The following is a 22,298-nucleotide window of genomic DNA, read 5'->3' as shown; positions in this document are numbered from 1 at the left end:
CCGTCCATTGTTGGGGTCCGCCAGGGACCCCCTGCCGCGGCCTTTTGTAGTCGGCTCCCGGCGGGGCTGCTCCAAATGCGCCACCGCTGCCCGCGCCCCGCCCGTCCCACGCGCCCCGGGCCGCGCAGAGGCGGCTCTTACGCACCGGGAGGAGTGAGCCAGCCTCTCCCGGTGCCCGCACGGCCGCCCGGCTGCGCCCGCCTTTGTCTACCTTCTTTGTCTGCCCCGCGCCCTCGCGGCGGCGGCGGCTAGGCCTCTGGGGAGCGGGCCTGGAACGCCGAGCGCAGCTGGAGAGGGCGCGCCGGCCGGGAGCGCGCGGGGCCCGACCCGGCCCGGGACTGCCCCTCGGCTGCGGGCAGCCGCGCCCGTTCCCCGCCGCCCCTCCCCCGTCCCCTCCCCGCGCTCCCGCCCCCTTCCCTCCCGCCCGCCCCCTCCCCCTTCCCTTCAGCCCCGCTCAGTCTGGGTACATCCTCCTGCCGCCCTCGCACCTCTCCGCGCAGTCCCAGCTTCGCGGCTCGGCCCTTGACTGCGCTCGGCTCCCACAGGCGCTCGGCCCCGTGCCCCTCGGCCCCCGCCCCGCCGGCTGGACAGGTAAGGCATGGTCTTGGCCCGCCCCTGGCCCCGCCCTCCCGCCTCACCTGGCTGCGCGCCTGGACAAAGGTGGGCTACCTGGCGCGCTCAGGGGCGGGGCGCGCTGGGGACCGAGGCTAGTGGTGAGGATGCTGCTTTCTTCCCTGCCCTCCCAGCTCTCGGACCCGTCTGTCTGTGGGTCCGCCGCCCCCACTCCTTGCCGCGTCTCCCCTCGGCTCCTGGCCTCTTCGATCGCCCACCTTCCGCCGGACGCTCACTTTCCCACGTTCTGACACTGCCTCGCGCGTGCCCTCGCCGCCCTCTCCCGGACGCAGCCCTCGCCCACTCTCCCCCTCAGCACTAGCTTTCTTCCTCTGGGACCCAGTCTCTTTGTCTCTCTGTCTCTGAGTCTCCGGGTGGCCTCCTAAGCAGGGGACCCCAGTCCGTCACCGTTTGAAGACGCTTCGAAGACTCCCTGAGCCCCGGGCAGAGCTGGCAGGAGTGCCCTCCGCTTCTTTCGAGGCTACCCGGGGGACTGGGGTGTGTTGCCGGGAGAGGGAGATTCTGGGTGGACTCCGCTCCAGCACTGCCAGTGGCCCCGCGCCCTCCCCTCCCGGCCCGGGCCAGTACCGCGCCCTAGCAACCCCGACGGCGCTGGATTCGCTCTTCTGGCCCCGAATCAGGCGCTCTTCCTCCCCACTGCCGGCTTTTCTCCAGCCGCGCACCTGGGTCTCAGCCGCCTGCGGGAACCGAGGTTTGAGACGTGAGGCCTCTTGGTTTCCCGCCAAGTCTTTTTGCTTTCCTCCACTGGGTGCTCCTTAGGCCCTCGCCTATCGTCTGGTCTCTCTTGCCCAGTGCAGTCGTCCACGCTCCCCACCTCCCAGCCTGGTGGCATGCAAGACGTACCCAGTACTAGTTCAGTACCAAGCCTCTGGGGTCAGGCAGGCAGAGGCTTTGGGAGTGAACTTGGACAAAGGAACACGCTTCTCTGAGCCTCAGTGTCCCCTTCATAAAACGGGGATAATAGCACCTACCTATAGGGATGCGTGGGGAAACAGTGAGAAAAGCATGTTGGATGCCAGCATGGCACACCCGGTGGCCATAGGGGATTCTACAATCCCTGGGTGGGGTGGGGTTGGGGACTCCACAGAAAGAGAGAAATGGGTCAAAAATTCAAGGCTTGGAGATACTGCTGAGAAAGCTGATTGCGGCCCCTCCCATATCACAGTCACCTCCCCCTACATACACTTACAGGCACTCTTCTCTCTTTCTCTCCCTCCTCCTCTCTGCTTGTCCTAAAATTGGAGCTTAAAAAAGTCAGGGTGAAAAGGGTCTTTGCCTTCGAAATGAGATCAATGTGGCTGGTCGATGTTACCAACAGCTGGTTGCTTGTCACGAGGCAACCCCTTGAGTCTTTCCCAGTTCTGAACCTCTGTCTTGCACCCATTTCTTTTTTTAATGGCTCTAGCTCACGAGCCATTTCCTCTTCTCTGGGTGGGGGGGATTGTCATGCTGGACCCTGCACCTGCTGTGTGGTCACCCAAATCCTCAGACCATCATCTGTCATCATCAAGACAGGTGACACACCACCCCAGGAGTCCGGCAGTGATGTGGGCTTAGTGGCGTAATGAGGGCAGCATCATTTCCTCCCAGCTGGCAAGTTCTGGGCTCTCCTGGCTAAATTTTGTCTATTTTGGGGGGTTTTTAGTTTTTGTTTTTTCAGTCACAGCCAGGGCTGGCAACTAGAGCCTTTTTCTTTAGAGAAGCAAGAATGGGACTGGGGACACACACTCACACACTCATACACTCACACACTCACACATACACACACACCCATCCAGACTCCTCCTCCCCATCCTGCCTGCTGCCTTCTCTGCCTTCCTCCTCACCATTTAATCCACTGCCCTCATCATCCCTAAACCCCTCAATGGCTCCCTGTTGCCACTAAATTAACTACTCTGCCCACCTCCCACCACACCCTCACTTGCATTTTGGGTTTCAGCCATTTCAAAAGGCTGCTCATCTCCAAGCCCTGACTTCCTCCCAGCTTTTGCTAGGGCTTTTCCTTCCATCTGAAATGTCTCCCCTACCTTGTGTTCAGTCAAAGCCTGCCCATCCTTGCAGGCCAAGGTCAGATGGTCCCCTCTGTGGGAAGCTCTCCTGCCCCCTCCCTTGCCTCCCTGCCTCTTGTGGTCTGCACTTCCCTGGGCAAGGCTGAGTCTTGTTCCACTTGCGGTCCCAGTGCCTGAGACACGGCAGGTGCTCTGTTCATAACTGTTCTAGTGATTGGGATCCTTGGCCAAGGGGACAGGAATGAACTGAAAACTGCAAGCCACAAGTTATCCCTAGGTTCCACTGGGTCCTGCTGGCCACGCCAGGGTTAGAGTTGGCCCTAAAGAAAAGGACCATAGCTGGGGAGGCTGGAAGGGGAGCAAGCCTCCTGGAAAACTCCTGTGGTACTGGGGGCTCTGCATGCCTCCGGAAGATGGGGATAATTTCCGTGCCTGATGATAGTAGAGGAACCAGACTAAACAGGGAGGCTACTGACCACGTTCCGCAGACTAGCTTAGCAGCTCCATGACCCGGATGAAGGAGCCTTCACTTGTGTCAGCCATAAACATGGCAGAGCAGAGATTCTGCGTCCTGGCCTCCCTGACTCCACAGCCTGGGAAGAGCAGGAGCTGGGCATGTTCCTGGGTGGGGGGTGGGGTTGGGTGGTCATACAAACATCCCTACTCTGGCTCATTCAGGTGAGATCTGCCTCTCTTGCTCTTCCAAGCCCTCTACTGGCCCTACCCCAGCCCTTCCTCTGAAGCGGGCCACTCTGGCCCATGGAGCACAGGACTCCCTGGAAGGACATGGGACAGTGGCTGAACCTTTGCCACAAGAGGCCCTGCCCCTCCGCACCAGGTTCCAGCTTTGGCAGCCCCCCCCCCCCCACATCACAACACCATGGCCTGGCATTGACCATCTATGTGGTCCACAGCCCTGGATGCATGTGGGGGTACAAGTGACAAGGTCCCTGCTAGATACCCGAGCAGTTGGGATGAAGTAATTGCAGGACCTTAAGTCTTTAGGGATCCCCTCTGTGCCAGGCTCTGGGTTAGGGCCCCCAGCATGTGTCATCCCTGAAAGTCAAGGCATCGGTACTGGCATTAGTTACTGAGTGTAGCATGAGGAGTGGTCAGAGATCCTGCCGTTGGAGTCATATGGCCATGGGTTCAGATCCCAGGCCCACCACTCACTCTACTATGTAACCCTGGGCAAATCCCTCAAATCTTTGTCCCAATGTTGAGCCAATGTTACAATTATTATTACATAAAATACATTATCCACTTCAAGGGGCTAAATTAGATAATACATATAAAGCTCTGGGCTTAGAATAGTCCATGCCTATAAATGATACCCAAATAAACATATAGTTTTTAGATGTGGGATTGAAGCCTAGAGAGGTTAATTGACTTGCCCAGGGTCACACAGCTAGCTGGAGCCAGGATTCACATCCAGGCTTGTCTGACTCCAGGTGTCATTCCGCTCCCCACTGGCCTCTGCCAGAACTGACAGCAGGCATTTTGTCAATTGATGATTAAGCGATGGGTCCAACCAAACAGCATTGGTGTCAAATTGTCTGGGAACCAAGATAATGAACACTGAGGAATAGGGGGCCCAGGAGGAGGGCTCAGGGGAGGAAGAGGAGAGTGAGGAGGACCTGTAACGCAGCAGGAGGTAGGGCTTTACCCCCACAAAACACAACACTCCTACACAGGTTTTTGGAGGTGTGAGGCCTTGAGAGGGTGGGAATTCCCGAGGCTGCTGTTGGAAATAATAAAAGCAGATGGGGCTGTCCCTGTGGGGAAGCCAAACCTCATTTGCCAAGACAATGGTTCCCTCCAGGCTGGCCTGGGCCTGTGCTGACCCGCCCCATGGAAGCCATCGATCACCCCACCGAGGACGGAGGACACGGCCACCTGCGCCTGCCCGCCTGCACACACGGGCACAGATGCACAAGTGCTTCCTGGAACTCACCCTGCCCCCACACCCGCTCTTTCCCCTCCCATAATAGCAGCTACTACTGTTTATCATGCCCCTCCCAGGGTACCGCTCACTTTGTTTACCTGTTTGTTTCCCTCATTCTCACAACCACCAGCATTTTGCAGGAGAGGGAACTAAGGCTCAGAGAGGTTAAATGACTCACCCAAGGTCACACAGCTCTTTCCACTCTACTCTTCCATGGCTCAGCTTCATGGATTTGGGCTGACATCTGTTTGTTTGAATCAGTAATAATAACATCTGTGCCTCAGTCTTTCACTAGGCCTGTGGCCTTCCTGCCAGGTCAGAGTGGGGACACCTGGAGGACAAGGATTATGCTTGGCTCCCTCCAGCAAAGAGTATGTTTTTCCCATGTTCTGGGAACTTCCAAGACTAGAGCTGTGTCTCTCCTATCTGACTGGGAAATCTCTAAGGGCAGCAGATGGGTCTCCCCCGTTAGGATGGAGGCTTCCCGGGGCAGGAGCTGCTTTTCTTGCTCAGACTGAGAGCTTCCTGGGGGCAGGAGCTGTGTCTCATCAGTCTAAGAGTCCTCCAAGGCCAAACCTAGATCTCCCCTGATACAGTGGGACCTCCCCAGGGCCAGGGCTATTGTCCCCAGTCGGACTGGCAATTTCCAGGAGCAAGGCCCAGCTCTTCAGACTGGAGCAAGTCCCATTGCATGGCATCCAGGTCCTGCCAGAGAGGTTCAGCATGTCCTGACCCCCTGGTGTCACTCTCCCCAGCAGTCTCCACTGCCAAGAAGCAGCTGGTGCTCCGCAGGTCAAGAGGCAGAGCTCTCTGTGTGAGACCAGGTTGGCACAAAGGCCCATGGAGGGGTAGGTGGGGCTCTGGCTGTGCTGAAACCTAGGGGAGCTGAGAGGTCCCTTCCTATTGGACAGGTGGCACTTTGGGGATGCAGAGCCTCAGGGAGACAGAGTGATGGGTAGGGATTGGCTCAGGACTATCAAGGCCCCAGCCCCCCACCGAGCACCTCCCAAGGCAGCTGTTTCAAGTCTCACCCACCCCACCAGTGAGCTCGTCTTCGCCCGCCTTCCATCCCACCTACACTGAGTGCCTTCCATTCCCAGAAACCTCCCCTCCCCTAGCCACGCAGGAGTACTGATTCCCTAAACAGTCAAATCTCATGACAGGCTAATAATCTCATTTCACAGACAGGGAAATTATGCCTCATGAAGCCTGTGCTGGTGGGAGGGGCTAGAGGGACAAATTCTAGTCCCAAATTGCCTGGGGAAGAGCCCAGGATTTAGGGTCCATCTCCCCCTCCCGACTCTCACCTGGGATATAACCATTTTGATTGAACAAGCATAGCTACCCATTTTTCCACCCTGGGGGAGTCAGCTTCTCCTAAAAAAGACAGGAATCTGTTCCTAGGTGTAAGATTCCCCAACTGGAGCTCCAGGTTTGTGGAGCTGACTGCAGGGTGGCCCCAGTGTTTTAAGGGCTAAAGGGGGAACCTGGGGACGGTCACCTCTATTGTCCAATTCCAGCCATGCCAGGAAGTGTCCAACGGAGGGATGAGGAGGTGCCAGAGGGAAGAGTCAGGCAGGTCAGTTCCAAGTTAGAGCATTCCTGAAATCTTCACGGAAGCATGGACACAAAATCAGAGATGATTCCTGTGTCTAACAAAATTTGTCCTAAGCACAACTGAGTCAGGGTTCTGGGCATACAAATGCTGCCTCCCGGGCTCCCAGGGCGGAGAGCTTTTTATTTTTTTTAATATTTTTTAACTTTTGGGGGGCTCATTAAGTTTATTTATTTATTTATTTTTAATGGAGGTGCTGGGGATTGAACCCAGGACCTCGTGCATGCTAAGCACGCGCTCTACCATTGAGCTATACCTTGCCCACTGGGGTAAGCTTTTGGTGTACTGAGGTGGTCTTCTCTTGTCTGCTGCATGGGCTGCAGAAATGTCCACTGAAGAGTTTTAAGCTGGAACACCAGTGACCCGATTCGTTCTTCAGACGACAAATCAGAGAACATCTTGGTGATAAGCAGGGACCCAGGCAGGCAGCAGCATGAGAGGCTGTTGGGTTACCTGAAACATGGCAGGGAACTGGCAAGAGTTTTGTGATGAGGGGACACCCCTACGGAGGCCAGCCTGGCCTGAGGCTGCTGCTCTGAAGGACAGAATTCAGCCCTTAGTGTCCAGGGTCCCCAAAAGGGAGGTGGTGGGATGACACACAGACCACGAAATCCCAAACCCCGTGAGCTGAGAGGGTGCGTCACCTGGGCCCAGGAGCACAGGCTCCCAGGTGGCCCCAGCAGAAGGCTGTGCCTCTCAAGGGAACATGATCACCTTGGAGATGTTTCTTGTCTCTCAGGGGTAGAGGTCCTTTCCAGTCTGCATTTAGCAGAAGGCAGCTGCCTTCAAGTTTCTTGTGAGCTAAACAGGTTAGGGTATTTCCATGCAGAGGGTTATTTCAAGACCTGAGCTGTGGTCAGGGGAGTGGCAGGAATCAGGACCCCTCCCTGTCCAGCTCCCCGTCCCCCAGTACCATGCACCCCTTTCTGAAGAGCCCTTGAAAGATGGAAGGGCCCCAGGCATCCCAGAGACCCCTGCGCTGCTCTTGCAGTGCCCACCCAGCAGCTCGGTGGGTTGGGATCTCGCCTGTGCCTGAGGGTCGGTCACAGTTAGAAAGGTGGGCAGGGCAAGGCAGAGCTCCTCCAAAAGCGAGTGAGAGGGCGGGCAGGCCCAGGAACCAGCTATCATCACATATTGTTCTGTTTTGTTTTGCCTTTTAACACCCACCCACATGTCCTCTGAATTCATGCTGCCTCAGTACCTGGCCGTGGTCCCTGGGGGCTTACTCCTGATCCTAGAGGATGTTATATGTCATCCCTCCCCACAGGGGGCTGTCAGTTGGACAGACAGATGGAGGAGTCTTGTCACCGTGGATCATAAATTCCCAGGCTCCACTGGCAGACAGAACCCTTGGGACCACCCAATGTAACCCAATGATCCAGTGGTCTCAGTGGTCCTCTTCCCCTACATGCCCCCACCTCTCACAAATTTTTTTGAGCGTACAAATCATTTCCCATGAAGTCTTATTCATAATCCCGATATATAAAAACCAACAAAAGCAGCATTTTATGAGCAGTGTAGCACCCCCTACCACCACCATCAATAATCTCTTTCCCAAATCAAAATTTTCCCCATCTCCTGCAGCAGATACAACTTCAAACCCTACTTGCTTATCAGACTGTCTTCAGCCTCTCCTCCATGGAGATGCCATGTGACCACTGCTCTGCCCCCAATTTACAGTATTGCCTATTTTCAAGTAAATCAATGAGAAAAAAGCTATGCTCAGTGATATGAAAGAGTGTAATGCGTATTGGTTGTATGTCTCGATATGAGACTGAGCCTCTCACAGACTTTGTTCATTCGTGTCCAGAAAATCCTGGAGCAAGTAAATAAATAGATGCAAATGCGAGGTGCAAATAGTTCTTTTAAACTGCTCGCCTTGCATCCCTCGAACACTTTTCAGTGACCTAGGAGAAGCCCAAGTTATGGGGAGGCTGCACTCATGTTAAAATTAGGTAGAGAACGCATTTGAGAGTGTCTGTTGTCATTATTCTAGTTTTAAAAATGTTTTTTTAAAAGTGAGGTTAGAAAACCCCTGAAATATCTCTACCAAATACAGTCACTCAAAACTGTCACTTTCACACACAAGGAGGAGACCCAGGGTCAGAGAATGGGGGTGACGGTCAAGCTCTCCCAGTGGCTCACAGCCTGGACTGAGCATCACAGTCCCTCCGTTCCATCAGAGCATCCTGATACCCCTGGCCCAGGATTCCCATCAGACCCTCCTCAGCCAGCCCTGCTCCCACCTCCCACTCCCCTCCCTCCCTCCTTCTCCAGCCGCCAGCCCATCAAGCAGCAGGTGAGCTGACCAGCAAAGCAGGAATTCAGGCCCTACAGCTGTCCTGCGATGCCTAGTGGTGGCCAAGCTCCACAGTTGTCTGCCAGGCAGGTGGGCAGGAGCCCCCCTAGTCTCCTGGCTCCCAAATGCAAGGCTGTTGCAGGAGGAGGGGGCTCAGGAATCAAAGCAGTCTCCAGGATCCATTCATTGCCTTCCTTTGCATGTGACCCTGATTCCCTGCAGGCTTCTGGATGGAGAGGGCTCCTGCAGCTCAGCCCTGCACAGTATGGGGACAGGATTAGGGCATGAAACAAGCTTCTTTCCCCTCCTTTATCGGTTTCCTCTTCCCTGCTGCCAGTGCCTGGTCCCCCCTCCTGGGCCCTGACTGTACTCACAGCAGTGGCAGAAGATTACGTGGGGAAGGCGGGTGCCCCCCGCCCCAATGGGGTTCAAGGACTGTCCGCATGCCATGGGTGCAGAGAGAACCCAGGCCCTGAGGTGGTTCTTTGCCACTCACCAGTGTCACCTTGGATTTGTGGCTTACCCTTCCAGAGCCTCGGTTCCCTCATTTAAAAAATATGGAGAACAACCTGACCCATGCAGGGCAGTTAAGACGATGCGATAAGAAATGGACAGAATAAGCTTGTAAGAGCCTGGACTTCACACTCAGGGAGTGGCAGCCCCTAATATTACAATTGCTTTAGTTTAGTTTGGTTTTTAGTGAGTCACTATTAGATCTAGGCTGTAGGTGGTCCTTATGTCCCGTGACGGTTGTTGTCCAGGGTGACTTCAGGCTGTTGAATGTCCCCAGTCTGAGGGGGATCAGACCCAGGCCCAGAAGAGTAGGCTTTGTAAGCCAGCCACAGGAGATGCATCCAGGGCTGACAGGCAGGGCAGGGAGGTGGGGCACCTGCTGCCCCTTTTCTCTTGTATGCTTGGTGCTTTGCCAGGCAGCCTCCAACTGGCTTCCAGAGTGACAGAAATGGATGGGAGCCCTCATGGCTGTGGCTCCTTGGCACGACTTCTGTAACAGCCCATGTTTCCTGAGTGGCTCTTTGCCAGACTGGCACCTTGGCTGCTGGGCTGTGCCAGGATTCAAGTACAAATCCTGTGGGCTTGCACAGAGGGCTCTGTGCAGTCTTCGGGGCAAAGAGATGTCAGGGTCCCCAGCCCTCACTCCAGCTCTCTCTCTCCCTCTGTCTTTCTCTCTCTCCCCCTCTCTGTCTCTCTCTCTCTCTCACACACACACACACACCCCCTGGGAATTTATTTGTGATCGTCTGCTCAGGTGTCAGTTCAGTTGTACTCAGTCCACTTCTATTCTGATCCATAGTTGTCAGTGCCTATATTTGCAGGGTCCTGTAGATACTGTAGGAACGGAGGGGAAAGTGGGACAGATCTTCTTGGCTAGTCGGGGACTTTAAAAGAAAAAGCTGATTGCCCCCGCAGGAAATGAGCTGGACAAAGCTGTGTGGGAGCTCCGAGGGGGGAGCGCATCTAATTAGGGGACTAAAGAAGGCTTTCTGGCGGACAGCGTATTTGGGATGAGTCCCAGAGGCTGGGCAGAATTTGGGCAGAGAGGGATGGGGTGGAGAGGAGAGGTTGTTCCAGGCAGAAAGAACAGCCTCGGCGAGAACGGAAAGACAAGAAAGATGGGGTATCTTTGAGCCCCAGGGAACAGTCTCTGTTGGCCATGAAGGGGAGGAAATAGAAGTCAGGGCTGCAAAGTTAGGTTGGGGCCATAGTATACAAGATCTTGAGTACCAAAGCGGGTAGTCTGTGGTTATATGGGAAGGCGGCAGGGAGCCATGGACAGTTGTGAGCATGATCAGAGTAATCTGGCAGCAGTATGGGCTGGGTCTGGGGGCAGCATGGTGCAGATAAGGTCTGGGGAGAGGGATGGCTCCACGAGGGGTGCTTCAGCCTGCATACTGAAATCCCCCCATCCCTGACCCGGGCTGGCTGCATACATGACTTACGGGGTGTGAAGGGAGGGAGGGAACAAAGATGGCACTGAAGTTGGGGTTCCTGGGAACAATGAACAGACCCAGGCCACTGGCAAGGGCTTGGCAATAGGACTTCAGTGAGAAAGCGAGATGGCAGATATGGGTGGGGTCATGATGCTGGAGAGGGGCTTGGGTTGGGAAGCTGGGCTTCATCTCTTGGCTCTGCAGGGGAAGAGCTGTCCTCTGAGTTGAGTGCCCAGGCTGGTCACCATGCTCAGAGACGGGCTCTGAGTCATTGGCTGACCTCGTGTGTGTCCCCGGGACAGCAGGCTGCCCACAGACACCGTGGGTCTGCCCTCCCCCACCCGTCTGCCGAGCTTCATCTGGTCTCCTGCCTGCACTTTTTGGGTGTCCTGCCAAACTTCTCTCTACCCCAAGATGGAGGGATTCCATTCACTGGCCAACATCCCAAAGGTTTCCCGTTGTTGGGGGCGCTCTGTGGGCTTCTCCCAGGCCACAGATGTGATGTCCCCACAGGACAGACGGGCAGGGCTGGACCGGAGACAACATCCAACATAGATTCAGCCATTCTCAGTCACAGGGAGTGGAGGGGGGAGTGTGGCGAATGCAGCCTGGCATCTGCCTCAGGCTTGGAAGTAGGATTGGAGGGGTCCCTGGCAGCAGAACAATCTTGATGGACAGGTCTCTCCAATGGGCCCCTCCTCCCACCTGGCTGCCGAGCACCAGCCTCTAGGGCCCTCATTACGGAAAGGCTTGGGGGTGAGGCTGGTGGGGCAGAGCCCAGGGCAGTGGAGGCCAGGGTCCTGGGCCTCCTGGGGGACCAGGACACAGCAGGCCAGGAGGAAGAGTAGGAAAACAGGTGGCCGGTGACCAGGCAGGGAGGAACCGTTTCCCTCCCTCTCTGAGTGGGTCAGCCTGCCCTCCCTGCCCATTTCAAGCACCCCTCGTTCAGGGTTCGCTAAAGGTGGACCTGGGGTGGGATGGCCAGTTGTGGGGCTACGAGAACTGAGGGGGCTAGCGGGGGAGATGCCAGCAGTCACCACTGGCCCATCAACCTCTCCGTGGCCCTGGGCAATTACATGGACACAAATCACAAGGAAACGGTTGTGTAAGCACCTTTTAAAGCCTAATGGGATAGGCAGGAGTCCCGGGGAGGCCATAAAAATTCAATTAGCCTGGCTAACCTTGTGCCCAACTTGTCTGGATGCCGTGAGGCTGGTGCAGGGGCGAGGGCGGTGGGGGAGGGGGTCCCAGGGAGTGGGATACCCCCTACCCCCAGCCACCGGTCTCCAGAGCCTTACCTCCAAGTTCCTTTGGAACATCCCAGGGTCTGCTTCTTCCTCCGGGGAGAGCACTGAGGTCCCCTAAGGAGGCTCCACTTCCGGTACAGCAGGGGGCGCTGTCCCCCCAGGAGGTCAGCGGTGCTCACCCCACCCTGCGGGGTCTGAGCCAAGCCTCCAAAGGCCGCCGCACCCCAGCGGGGACAGTGTTGTGTCAGAACCCGCCTGGAGCTTGGAGGAAAAGAAACGGCAAGGGCTGAGCTGTCCCGGGACAGCACGCAGGGGTTCAGAGCAAAGGCAGAGCAGTTACATAAATGTCACCTACTCCGTGTGACTTAACCTCTCAGAGCCTTCATTTCCGTGTCAGAAAACAATAGGAGCCACTTCAGAGAGGTGCTGAAATGGCTAAGTGATATAAATTCACACAAGGCGCCGAACAAGATTCCTGCATGTGCTCCAACGCTATTGTTAGATTGAATTTAGGCTGTGAGTCAAGTCTCTGGGACTACAGACCTATTTCTGAGCTTAGAGACACTCAGCTCATTCCAGGGATCTTGGCCACAGGCAGAGGTCCCTGCAGGGAAAGGAATTCTAGACTAACCTGGAACCTGGGTGCTGCTCAGACATTTAACCCAGGGGTTCGCAGCCTCGGCACTGCGGTCTTTCGGGGGCAGTGTTCCCTGATGTGGGGGACAGTTCTGTGCAACCAAAAATATCTCTAGATGTTGCCAAATGTCCCCTGAGGGTTAAAGTCCCCTCCATCCCTGTTGAGAAACACTGGGCTATAATAGTACGAGGGAGGGGGTTGGGGAGTGGGGACGAGGAGGGCTGCAGAGCTGCACCCGCCCCCCAACATTAGTGCTACTTTTCTTGCAGGGAAGGGCCCATGGCTGGGCCCGCCACGCGCGTTGCCCCCATGCTGTTCTTCGCCCTCCTGCTGCTCCTGGACCTGAGTCTGGCAGATTCCCTGGGACTTGGAAGCCCTGCTCAGGACCTCCCTGAGAATCACATCGACCTCCCAGGCCCAGCACTGTGGATGCCTCAGGCCAGCCACCACCGCCGTCGGGGCCTGGGCAAGAAGGAGCGGGGCCGGGCCTGGGACGGGGCAGTGGTCACTGCCACCAGGCAGGCCTCCAGGCTGCCAGGGGCAGGGGGGCTGCTGCCTGGACAGAGTCCTGCAGGCCTGCTGCAGGACAAGAATCTGCTGCTGGGGCTGACACTGCCCTACCCTGAGGAGGAGAACCGGTCTCCAGGGTCAGAAAGGGTGAAGAAACGCGGCAGGGAGCACAAGAGACGCAAGGAGAGGTTGAAACCGCACAGAGGTAGCTGGAGACCTGCGAGTGGGCGGGGCCTGCTGTGAAAGGGAGGGAGGCTTGGAGGTGGGGGGCCGCGAGGAGAGGTCTCAGACCCAAATGGCCAAGGGGACTCCTGGGCCAGAACAGGGAGGCTGGGAGAGAAGTGTCAGTGGCATGAGGTCCCTGGGAGGACATCCAGAGACCCCCAAAATGGGCAGGTAGTGAACATCCAGAGGAAGGGAGGGGGTCTCGCTAAAGTCGGAGGGATCTGGTCAGGAGGCTGGGAAAGGCCTAGGGGTGGAGCATGGGAGGAGGAGAAGAATATGTGGCAATAGAAGCTCAGTCTCATCAATTGATCATCCTCCTAAATCAGGAAGTTCTACCTCGTGTCTGACCTAAATCCACCCTACCGTAAGTCCTGAGTTGAGATGAAACAGTTCAGTGCCCTGCAAGCATATCACTTCAACAACTCTAAAGCGTAGAGCAGAGGCTGAGAACTTAGACTCTGAAGCCAGATCTGCCTGAGTTCAGATCTGGGCTCTACCATTTACTGGTCTGGGGCGAGTCGCCTTTCTCTGTCTTGGTTTCTCCCTCTGCAAAATGAGGGTCACGGCCCCTCCTACCCTCAGTGTAGCTTCAGAAACGGCTTGATTTCTCGAGGACTTAGAATGGTGCCTGGCCCTTGTCAGGGGCAGTGGGCAGTGGTTGTTACTGGTTAATTCTCAGCTTTCTCTTGATGCTGAAACAGTGTCCCCCGACCTGGACACAGCTGACCCAAGGAGAGGTGTCACGTCTTTCTCTCTCCTGCCTCCCCCTTGTTCGCAGCAGGAAATGTGGGTTCTGCTGTGGGCTGATACGGAGTAGCAAGCAGATCAAGTCCCTGTGTTTCCTGCTCCTTGTCTCAGGCCGAGCCTTGGTCAGAGGCCCCAGCTCCCTGATGAAGAAGGCGGAGGTCTCAGAAGACCAGGCACCAGATGCCACGATGGAGGAATCCTCCACCAGCCTGGCCCCCACCATACTTTACTTAACCACCTTTGAGGCGGCACCTGCCACAGAAGAGTCCCTGATCCTGCCTGTCACTTCCCTGTGGCCCCAGGTAAGGAGCCTCGGAGCTGGAAAAGTCCTTGCGACCATGTCATGCTAACCCTTCTTAGTACATTTAGGGAGACTGAGGCACAGGGGCAGGAAGGAGTTGGTCCAGGCCACAGGGACTGGATGGAAGCCAGGTCTCCTGTTGCTCATCCAGCCCAGCTCCAGCCAGTGCACACTGTCCAAAGAGGACTGTCACTGTCCAGGCAGTGGTCCTGGGGGCTCACTCTAGGGGGAGCCAAGGAAGCAAGTGTGGGCTCAGCACACTGCTCTCTCCATCTAGAAAAGTAAGGCTCTTGGGGAAGAATTTTATGCATACTGAAAAGCGCAGAGAATAATAATTTTTACAACCCTGTCCCCAGAGTCCAGAATTAACAAGCTTTAGTTAACACTTTGACCCATCTGCTTCAGACCTTTAAAAAAGGATACCCAGAGAGGGAGCAAGCAAGCAAAAGTGGCAAATACACCAACCATTGGTGAGTCGAGATGGAGAGTGTATAGTCTTGTAATTAACACAAGGTGCACCATTGCACCTCTCCCGTGGCTTTGAAATTCATTTCAAAAGAAACTCATTAAAAATGATCAATAAAATATATATGTAGAAGAAATAAAAAACTCTTTTTAGCAATAGATCTTTTCTTATTTTCTTTCTGGGTCTTGCATCTCCCTGAGAGACTCATAAAACAATGGGGCATCTCCGAGGAATCCATGGGGATCCGTGCTGTCCCAGCCCCCTAAAGCCCAGCCGTTGAGCCTGGCTCTAGAAAGTGCCGTTATTGTCCACGTCCTACTGTGCGCAGATCCAGCCCCGAGACCACTGGCTGGGGCTGCAAGCAGAACTGACCCCTGGCCGTGGCCGAAACAGTGCCACCGAGTGCTGATGACTTCCGCAGCGGGATGAAGGGGCAGGGGAGCGAACAGCTGGGCTTCTCCTGAGCAGGCGTGACTGCCTTCCCAGCCCCTCCCTTAGAAGGCCCAGTAGATCGTTCTCCAGGCTGCATCATCGGCTGCCTGTAGACACCATCCTGCATGGGGTCTGTGCTCTGTCAGCAGACTACCCATGCAGCCCTGGCAGCTGTCTCCGTGTCCCCGGGCTGGATTCTGGGCTGTCCAGCACAGGACGAGCTGGCCTCTGAGGAGCCCCTCCTTCGTCCTCTGGCCCCCGGGCCCCACATTCCTTCTTCCATCTGCTGGGAACTTCAGGCTCCCTCCTCTCCACCCGCCTCTGCAGGCTCAGCCCAGGCCTGATGGGGAGGTGATGCCCACACTGGACATGGCCTTGTTCGACTGGACCGATTACGAAGACTTAAAACCCAAGGTCTGGCCCTCTACGAAGAAGAAAGGTATGTCTACCCACCCCCGCCACTCCTGTGCCGGGCTCCCTCCCCTCCCCCACCATCTGCTGGTGAGCCCAGCCCGACCTACAGATGTCCGCAGAGGGGTGGGAGGCATGGAGCCTAGAATGGGAAGGACCCCCAAAATGGAAATGCTGCTCTCAAGTGCCCATCTCACGCCAAATGTTTCCACGTAGCAATTCATTTTGTCCTGGGGAAGGAAAAAAAATTAGATCAGTACTGCTGTTGATCCCACTTTAGAGAAGAGAATACTGAGGCACAGAGAGGTTGTCGTATCTCATCCAAGCCACACCGCGGGAACGGCGGTGTGAACACTCTGACATTGGCATCCTGTGCGTAACCCCTCTGCTCTGCTGAGCCTCAGCCTCTGACGACAGATCCTGTTGTCCCCAGAGAAACACCGGGGTAAACTCTCCAGTGATGGTAACGAAACATCACCAGCTGAAGGGGAGCCCTGCGACCATCACCAAGACTGCCTGCCAGGTACCGAACCAGTATCATGTTCGAGGCACTAGGCTGGGAACCTGGAGGGGGAGGGGGTGGAGGCAGGTGCTCCCAGATAGGTGAGCAGCATCCTTTAGGGACAGGAAATAATAACCACATTGCTGAGAGCCACTGTCATATTTCATTCTACCTAATCCTCACAGCAACCTGAAGAACGAGACCCTGTCATCCCCAATTTTCAGGCAAGGAAACTGAGCCTCAGAGAGGCTAAGTGTTTCGGCCAAGGTCACACAGCTAGGAAGTGGCTCAAACCTGAGTCTGCCTGGTTCCCTCCTAACATCTGGTCCAGCTTAATTCTATCCTTGTCCCATCACAACTCTGCTGGGCTTCTGGGAGTGCTTCAATGATATCCTGACCTGTTCAGCAGCTCAGCCCGTCAAGACAGTCTGTAAACGGGGGCCTGGTGTTTTGACTGATGGCCTAAACGCTGGCCCTTGATGGGTCAGTTGGGACCTCCGGGAAGCCATTGCTGAGGTGGAGTTAGAAGCTGCAGGGTGTCTCAGGGTGGGGGTGGCTGGGGTGGGGGTTGGTGAGGCCCCTGAAGGATAGAAGTGGGAGGAAGCAGGAACAGACAGGAGACCTGCGATGCCATCTCGGCCAGGTGGACAGGGAGCTCCAGGACAAAGATTACCTGTTAGCAGAGGCCCACACTGGGCAGGAATAGCCAGGCCCTGGCACCCCCGCCGAGCCAGTCACTGCCTGCGCTGTTCTGCCCAGGGACAGTGTGACAGTCGGCCCAGGTGTTCCCTGCAGGTGTTAACAGCCGGAGGCTAGCAGCTACCTGCTCTCCTGGCCAATGGACGGCAAATGCTTTCTGGAGGGGGTGGGGGGTGATCCGAGTGGCACAGCTCCATGGCGATTGTTAATTCAGTGTCCAGAATACTCTACAGAACAGCAACCAAACCAGCCATTTGGCATCGTATAAGCCAGGCCACCAGCTCCAACAGGCTGTCCTCCTTTCTAAACCATTGTTTTCACCCTGAGCAGAAACAAAAGGCTCAAGTTTGGGTCAACTGTACAGTGGCTCCAAGAACTGTCTCCATGGGGGCCGAGGCCGGGCCTCGAGCCTGCCTCCCAGGGGATTCTGTTTTCCCAGCTGTCAAAAGAGGACGTTGGTCAGTGATCCCTGAGGCCCCGCCCAGCTCCAAGCTGGCTCCATACCTGGCAGCCCCCAGCTGTTCCATCCACTCTCCCAGGAGGGGATCCCACAGCGCCTTCGCTCCTCCCAGGATCAATCAACTACCCTTCTGGGGCAGCTGGGGTCTCTGCCGCCTGTCTCTGGGGGGGGGTCTCGGCCTTTACATCCATCGATGGTTCAGCTTGGGAGCCTTTCGCACCAGATGGCCCACCCTGCCAGGGACAGCCCCGCCACGGAGATGATGGATCTTCTGTCCAGTGGGAGTGTGTGCAGGGCGGCAGGGAGGATCCGCGCAGCATGGTTGACTGCGTGTGCTTGCCTTGTGTGCAGGGACCTGCTGCGACCTTCGGGAGCATCTCTGCACGCCCCACAACCGAGGCCTGAACAACAAATGCTTCGATGACTGCATGTGTGTGGAAGGTGAGCCCGACGCTGGGGGCCCCCTCGGTGCCTGCTGAGAACCCCACAACCTCCATTCCTCCTGGAAGCTGGGTGGGAAGAGAAGAGAAGAGAAGAGAAGACCTAGCAGGAAAGCTTTGCTCGGTGCCTTCCCAGTCTGTGAACTCAGTTAGTCTCGATTCCTGGCATCGTTGCTCAGATTTGCTTTCCTCACCTCTTGAAACCCAAGCTGGCATGATCTCCCAAGATCTGGGGGCAGCAGAAGGGAGGAGAAAGGAGTGTATCTTTTAAAATTTTGAGATCAAACTTGAGAAGGCGGTACTTTCAAACCAGAATTCTATCCCAGGAAAGGCATTCCAAGTATGATAACACGGGGTGGGGGTGGATTTTCCAGCACCATCCCAGGGAAGGATGCACATGCCCAGCTCTCTCTTTAACTCCTCCAAGCTCCCACCTGGAGCGGTACGTGCCCTGCTGCTCAGGTGTGCCCAGGTGTGCCGGGCTCTGTGCTAAGCACTTTACCCGTTATCTCCTTAATCCTCACAACCATCCCGGGAAGGGGGCTACTATTATCCCCACTTCACATGAGAGCAAACTGAGGCACAGAAAGATTAAGTGACTTGCCCAAACCTACACAACTAGAAAAGTGGGGGCATAGTTTAAATTTTGTATTCTGAAAATTTTCCAACACATATTAACATAGTCAGAATAGTATAACGGGGGATTTCCCATCACCCACCTTTAATAATTATCACTCACAGCCCATCTGTGCTGCCTGCCCCACCCCCATCCAGTTCCCCCGTTCCAATACAATTTTGAAGCAACTCTTGGGAGTTTACAGATATTTCATCTATGACTATTTCAGTATGTATTTCTAAGAGAAAAGCACTCTTTTAAAAACAAAATACCAAAAATGCACAATTGCTCACTGTCATCCCATGTCCAGTGTTGACATCTCATGAGTGAGGGAGTTTGGTCTCAGCTCCTCTATGGACCATCCTGAGACATAGGCCCTATTTTTGCTCATAGCCTCAAAAATTATCTGCTGTGAAAGCAATAAAGCTGCTTAGGTCCGATTATTCACGCATCCACTCAGTCAAGAAATACTCATTGAGTGCCTCCTCTGTGTCGGGTTCTGTTCAGGACACTGGGGACTCAGCAGCAAAGAGAACCAGCGGGTTCTGCACTCATGGATTCCATTCTAGGGAGATGAGCAGACCATAAGCAAATAATTAGTTGCCTTTAGAAACTAGTAAGGCCTGTAAAGAAAACAATCCAGGCTGGGCTGATGAGGAGTCTGGGAGTTGTGTTAGGGAGGATGGACAGGAGCAGACAGCAGAACCAGACACCTGAAGGTGGGGGTGGAGGGAGGGAGAGAGAGTCCCGGGTAAGTGCAAAGCCAATGACCTCAGGCAGGAATGAGGCTGGCATGTTTGAGTGAGCCTGGCACACCATGGCCAATGGGGAAAGTGGCACAAGGGGAGGTGGGAGAAGCTGGTGGGGGAATATCACCCCAGCACCTTATTGGCCTTATTCGATTTGTAATTGGAAGATATCAGCAGGTTTTAAGCAGGGGAATGACCTGGTCTGATTTAGGAGTATAAAATCTCACACTGGCTGCAGGACTGTGCAGGGCAAGGGTGTATACACGGGGGAACAGCTGGGAGGTAAGGGGATGGAGGCAGGCAGGGTCGGGGAGCAGGGAGATGCTGGAAAGCTGCCTTCTGTTACCTGTGTGCAGGGATGGGGGCCCATTTTGCAGAGAAGGAGACTGAGGGGCAGAGTGGGCTGGAGGCCACTCCAGTCCAGGGAGCCCAGAATAGTGCCAGGTCCTCAGAGTTCAGCTTGCCTAGGTGAGGGGGATGTGGCCCTACTGAGCTGTACATGCCCCACTGGGTGCTCAGTGTGCGGCCCCACTGCCCAGGAAGCCGTCCTTCCTTCCTTCCCTGGGCCTTAGGTGGGAAGGCACAGCTTTCTAGGCGTCCAAAAAATATGTGTGCATCCAAAACCCCATCTGCTCATTTCCTCTGACCCCTGTTACCCTGGTTGGTCCCACCACAACTCTTACTTCCTCCCTGGAGACACAGGCTCCAGAAAAAAAAAATTTAGAGTGGAAATGACAGTTCATTAAAGATGGTCCAGGAAGACATTGTCACCAAGATGCCACACCAGAGGGATCTAGGTGATACCAAGAACCCTCATGAGGACCAGGAATCCTGAGGACTTCTGAGAAATCCTGAAATGCTGAGCACGGGTACCAGGGCTGAAGTCCAGCACTCAAGGCCAGCCTGGGTTCTGGAAGGTTCAGGATGGGCTCCTGTGGCTACCGATTACTCCTGCCCATGGCCCCCTGTTCCCTCCCAAGTGTCACTTGTGTGGCTACAGGTCTGAAAGCCCAGTAACCCAGGTGTAAATTCTAGACCCCAAACACGAACTTCACAGCAATTCCTTTATTCTCTTGACAGTGACATAAGAGGATCTTAAAGTAGTGATGTCCTCTCTCCCTGTAGCCACTCCTAAACTGAAATGTAGGGATTGCTTAGGCCACAGTGACATCTCTCCCCCAATTCCTACCGCCCATCAGAAGGATGTGGCCTTAAATAAAAAATATGTCTACCCATGTATGTCAGGAGATGCCTGTGGCCAGATAGAGCCACAGCCAGGGAACCCTCCCTGGGTCAGGAGGGTCATGCCTACTTTAATTAAGGTGGTCAGGGAGGGACCCTTTGAGACCTGAAGGCTGTAAAGGAGCCAGCCATGCAAAGAGCTTCAGGAAGGGGTTTCTGGCTGTGAGAGCAGCAAGTGCAAAGGCCCTGAGGCCAAAAATGGCTGAGAAAAAGCAAAAAGACTGGGTATGGCTGGAGTTAGAGAGTGAGGAGGAGTACGGGGTGGAAAGCAGACAGGAGGCAGGTCCAGGTCCCAGAGGGTCTTGTAAGTCAGGATAAGACACTTAGGTTTCCTTTGGAGCACAGTGGGGAGCCATGAGAGGTTTTACAGGGGAGGGCAGAATCTGCATCTCTTTTAGAAAGGTTTTTTATAGACTATTTTTCAGAACAGTTTTAGGTGTATAGAAAGATTGTGCAGAAAATACAGAGTTCTCATATGCACCCCCCCACACACACACGCACTTTCTCCTATTACCTTACATTAGTGTGGTACACTTTTTACAATTGACCCAATATTGATACATTATTATTAACTAAAATCTGTAATTTACATTAGGGTTCACTCTTTGTCTATGGGTTTTAACAAATGCATAGACATGTAGCCACCATAATAGTATCACACAGAATAGTTTCATGGCCCTAAATATCCCCTGTGCTCCATCTGTTCACTCTTGGCTTCTTCCTCTGATGATTCTCTTTTTTAAGCCCATTCAGGCTGCTGTGGGGGGATGGGCTGGTTGTAGGGCTGAATAAAGAAGTGGATGGTGGTGGGAGGATGCAGGGGGTCCCAGAGGGTTGGGGAGAGGGGACTGCTGGTCGCACCCTTGACCCGCTTGCCTCTCTTCGCTCAGGGCTGCGTTGCTACGCCAAATTCCACCGGAACCGCAGGGTCACGCGGAGGAAAGGGCGCTGCGTGGAGCCCGAAACGGCCAATGGCGACCAGGGATCCTTCATCAACGTCTAGCGGCCGGCGCAAGGCGCCTCCCCAGGCCTGGGGGCTGAACGCGGGAGGCTTCGTGAAGCCGGGCGATTTGTTTATAAGTAGCGGTGGCAGATCAAACGGAGGACCCGATGACTGAGGCTGCAGGCTCAGGGCCAGGACACTCAGCCCCGGGAGGAGAGCCCTGGGCGACCTGCCCCAGCCCACGAGCCGAGCAGCAGTACACCTGCAGCCACCACCTGGCCGATGGGAGACCCACGCCGCCTGCGCATCCCGTTGTCCGGGTTCTCCGCGATGGCAATGTCGAGAGTGCCCTCTACTGTCCGACAGTAGCACTGCAACGGCTTCAAGTTAAAAAAGAAAGCGGGTTTTGAGCTGGAAAGAATGGAAACTCCCTGAGAGACAGGGAACCCAAGGGCAGGAGATGAATATGCAGCGCTTCCTATGTACCAGGCACTGTACTAAACGCGGGGCATACGTTATCTCATTTATTACGTGACCTTTTAAAGAAGGCATGGTTACCATTTTACAGGGGAGGAAACGGAGGTAGGGTTATCCGACTTGTCCAGGCTCCCAGATCAATGCTCCTCCAACCTTCACCTGTGTAAGAATCCCCTGGGGATCTGGTTAAAATGTAGATTTCAATTCAGTAGATTCTGCATTTCTAACAAGCTTCGGGGCATGTGGATGCTGGTGGACCAGGAACCCCAATGAGAGCACCAGGTCCTAGGAAGTAAAGGGTGGAGCTGGCATCTGAACCTGGACCTGTCGAGCTCCAAGGCCCACGACCTTGCTGCTCCACAACTAAGGACTTATTCCAGGTTCTCCATGGCTTTCAGTGAGACATGTTCCCTCGTAGTTCCTTTTGCTGTGGTGAAGGCTGGACTGACTCTTATCTTCCTTCCCTGCACAAAGTGTATCATTTTAAAAACAAAATGTGCATTAAGCACTTGCTTGCTTGTAAGGCATGATCTGGGCAGACTGGCCCCTGCCGCTGGGAGCTGTCGGAAGGAACCAATAATGCTCTTCCCTGTTTCTATGGCTCTGCTCGCCCAGTCTTGGGACGTGCACTTTGGAGTTGCCCGACAGTTGCCATTCCAGGGGTTCTTTGGCTTTTGTAGTTCATGTCCTTTGAGAATCTAATGCAAGCATGGACTCAAAAAATACACACGTTGCCCATGCACA

The 22,298-nt window shown here is 55.1% G+C and overlaps 2 protein-coding genes across 5 annotated transcripts in view; one reads left to right on the top strand and one right to left on the bottom strand.

Moving 5' to 3' along the window:
• The window catches only part of MAD2L2 (mitotic arrest deficient 2 like 2), a 12,311-nt gene extending 11,649 nt beyond the window's left edge, over positions 1 to 662 (bottom strand). The window contains exon 1 of one of the 3 annotated variants that reach the window (XM_072975395.1): positions 639 to 662. The gene's annotated coding sequence lies outside the window, so the exon portion shown is untranslated. Of the gene's footprint in view, positions 1 to 145; positions 292 to 488; positions 571 to 638 lie in introns of those variants that run through there. The other 2 variants (XM_072975393.1, XM_072975394.1) reach the window with 2 other exon arrangements.
• On the top strand, positions 480 to 22,298 carry DRAXIN (dorsal inhibitory axon guidance protein). 2 transcript variants are annotated; one of them, XM_072975387.1, is made up of 7 exons: positions 480 to 591; positions 12,604 to 13,049; positions 13,928 to 14,118; positions 15,343 to 15,454; positions 15,860 to 15,949; positions 17,439 to 17,528; positions 21,025 to 22,298. In XM_072975387.1, the coding sequence occupies exons 2-7, from the start codon at positions 12,614 to 12,616 to the stop codon at positions 21,135 to 21,137; spliced, it is 1,032 nt and encodes a 343-aa protein (XP_072831488.1). In that variant the 5' UTR covers positions 480 to 591; positions 12,604 to 12,613; the 3' UTR covers positions 21,138 to 22,298. The 2 variants fall into 2 exon arrangements, with proteins under 2 accessions (XP_072831488.1, XP_006196719.2); XM_006196657.4 differs by lacking the exon at positions 480 to 591 and having other exon boundaries at positions 12,559 to 13,049.

This window comes from Vicugna pacos, chromosome 13 (assembly GCF_048564905.1).
Source record: "Vicugna pacos chromosome 13, VicPac4, whole genome shotgun sequence".
NCBI classification, from domain to species: domain Eukaryota; kingdom Metazoa; phylum Chordata; class Mammalia; order Artiodactyla; family Camelidae; genus Vicugna; species Vicugna pacos.
Note: the sequence above shows the minus strand (reverse complement) of the source record. Positions and strands in the feature narration are given on the sequence as shown.

What these genes read in the sequence shown, in the direction of transcription:
- DRAXIN (XM_072975387.1), top strand. Translation starts at nt 12,614, where the DNA reads ATGGCTGGGCCCGCCACGCGCGTTGCCCCCATGCTGTTCTTCGCCCTC. An exon ending in TCACTTCCCTGTGGCCCCAG is followed by an intron (nt 14,119 to 15,342) that starts GTAAGGAGCCTC and finishes CCGCCTCTGCAG; the next exon opens with GCTCAGCCCAGGCCTGATGG. An exon ending in TGACTGCATGTGTGTGGAAG is followed by an intron (nt 17,529 to 21,024) that starts GTGAGCCCGACG and finishes CTCTTCGCTCAG; the next exon opens with GGCTGCGTTGCTACGCCAAA.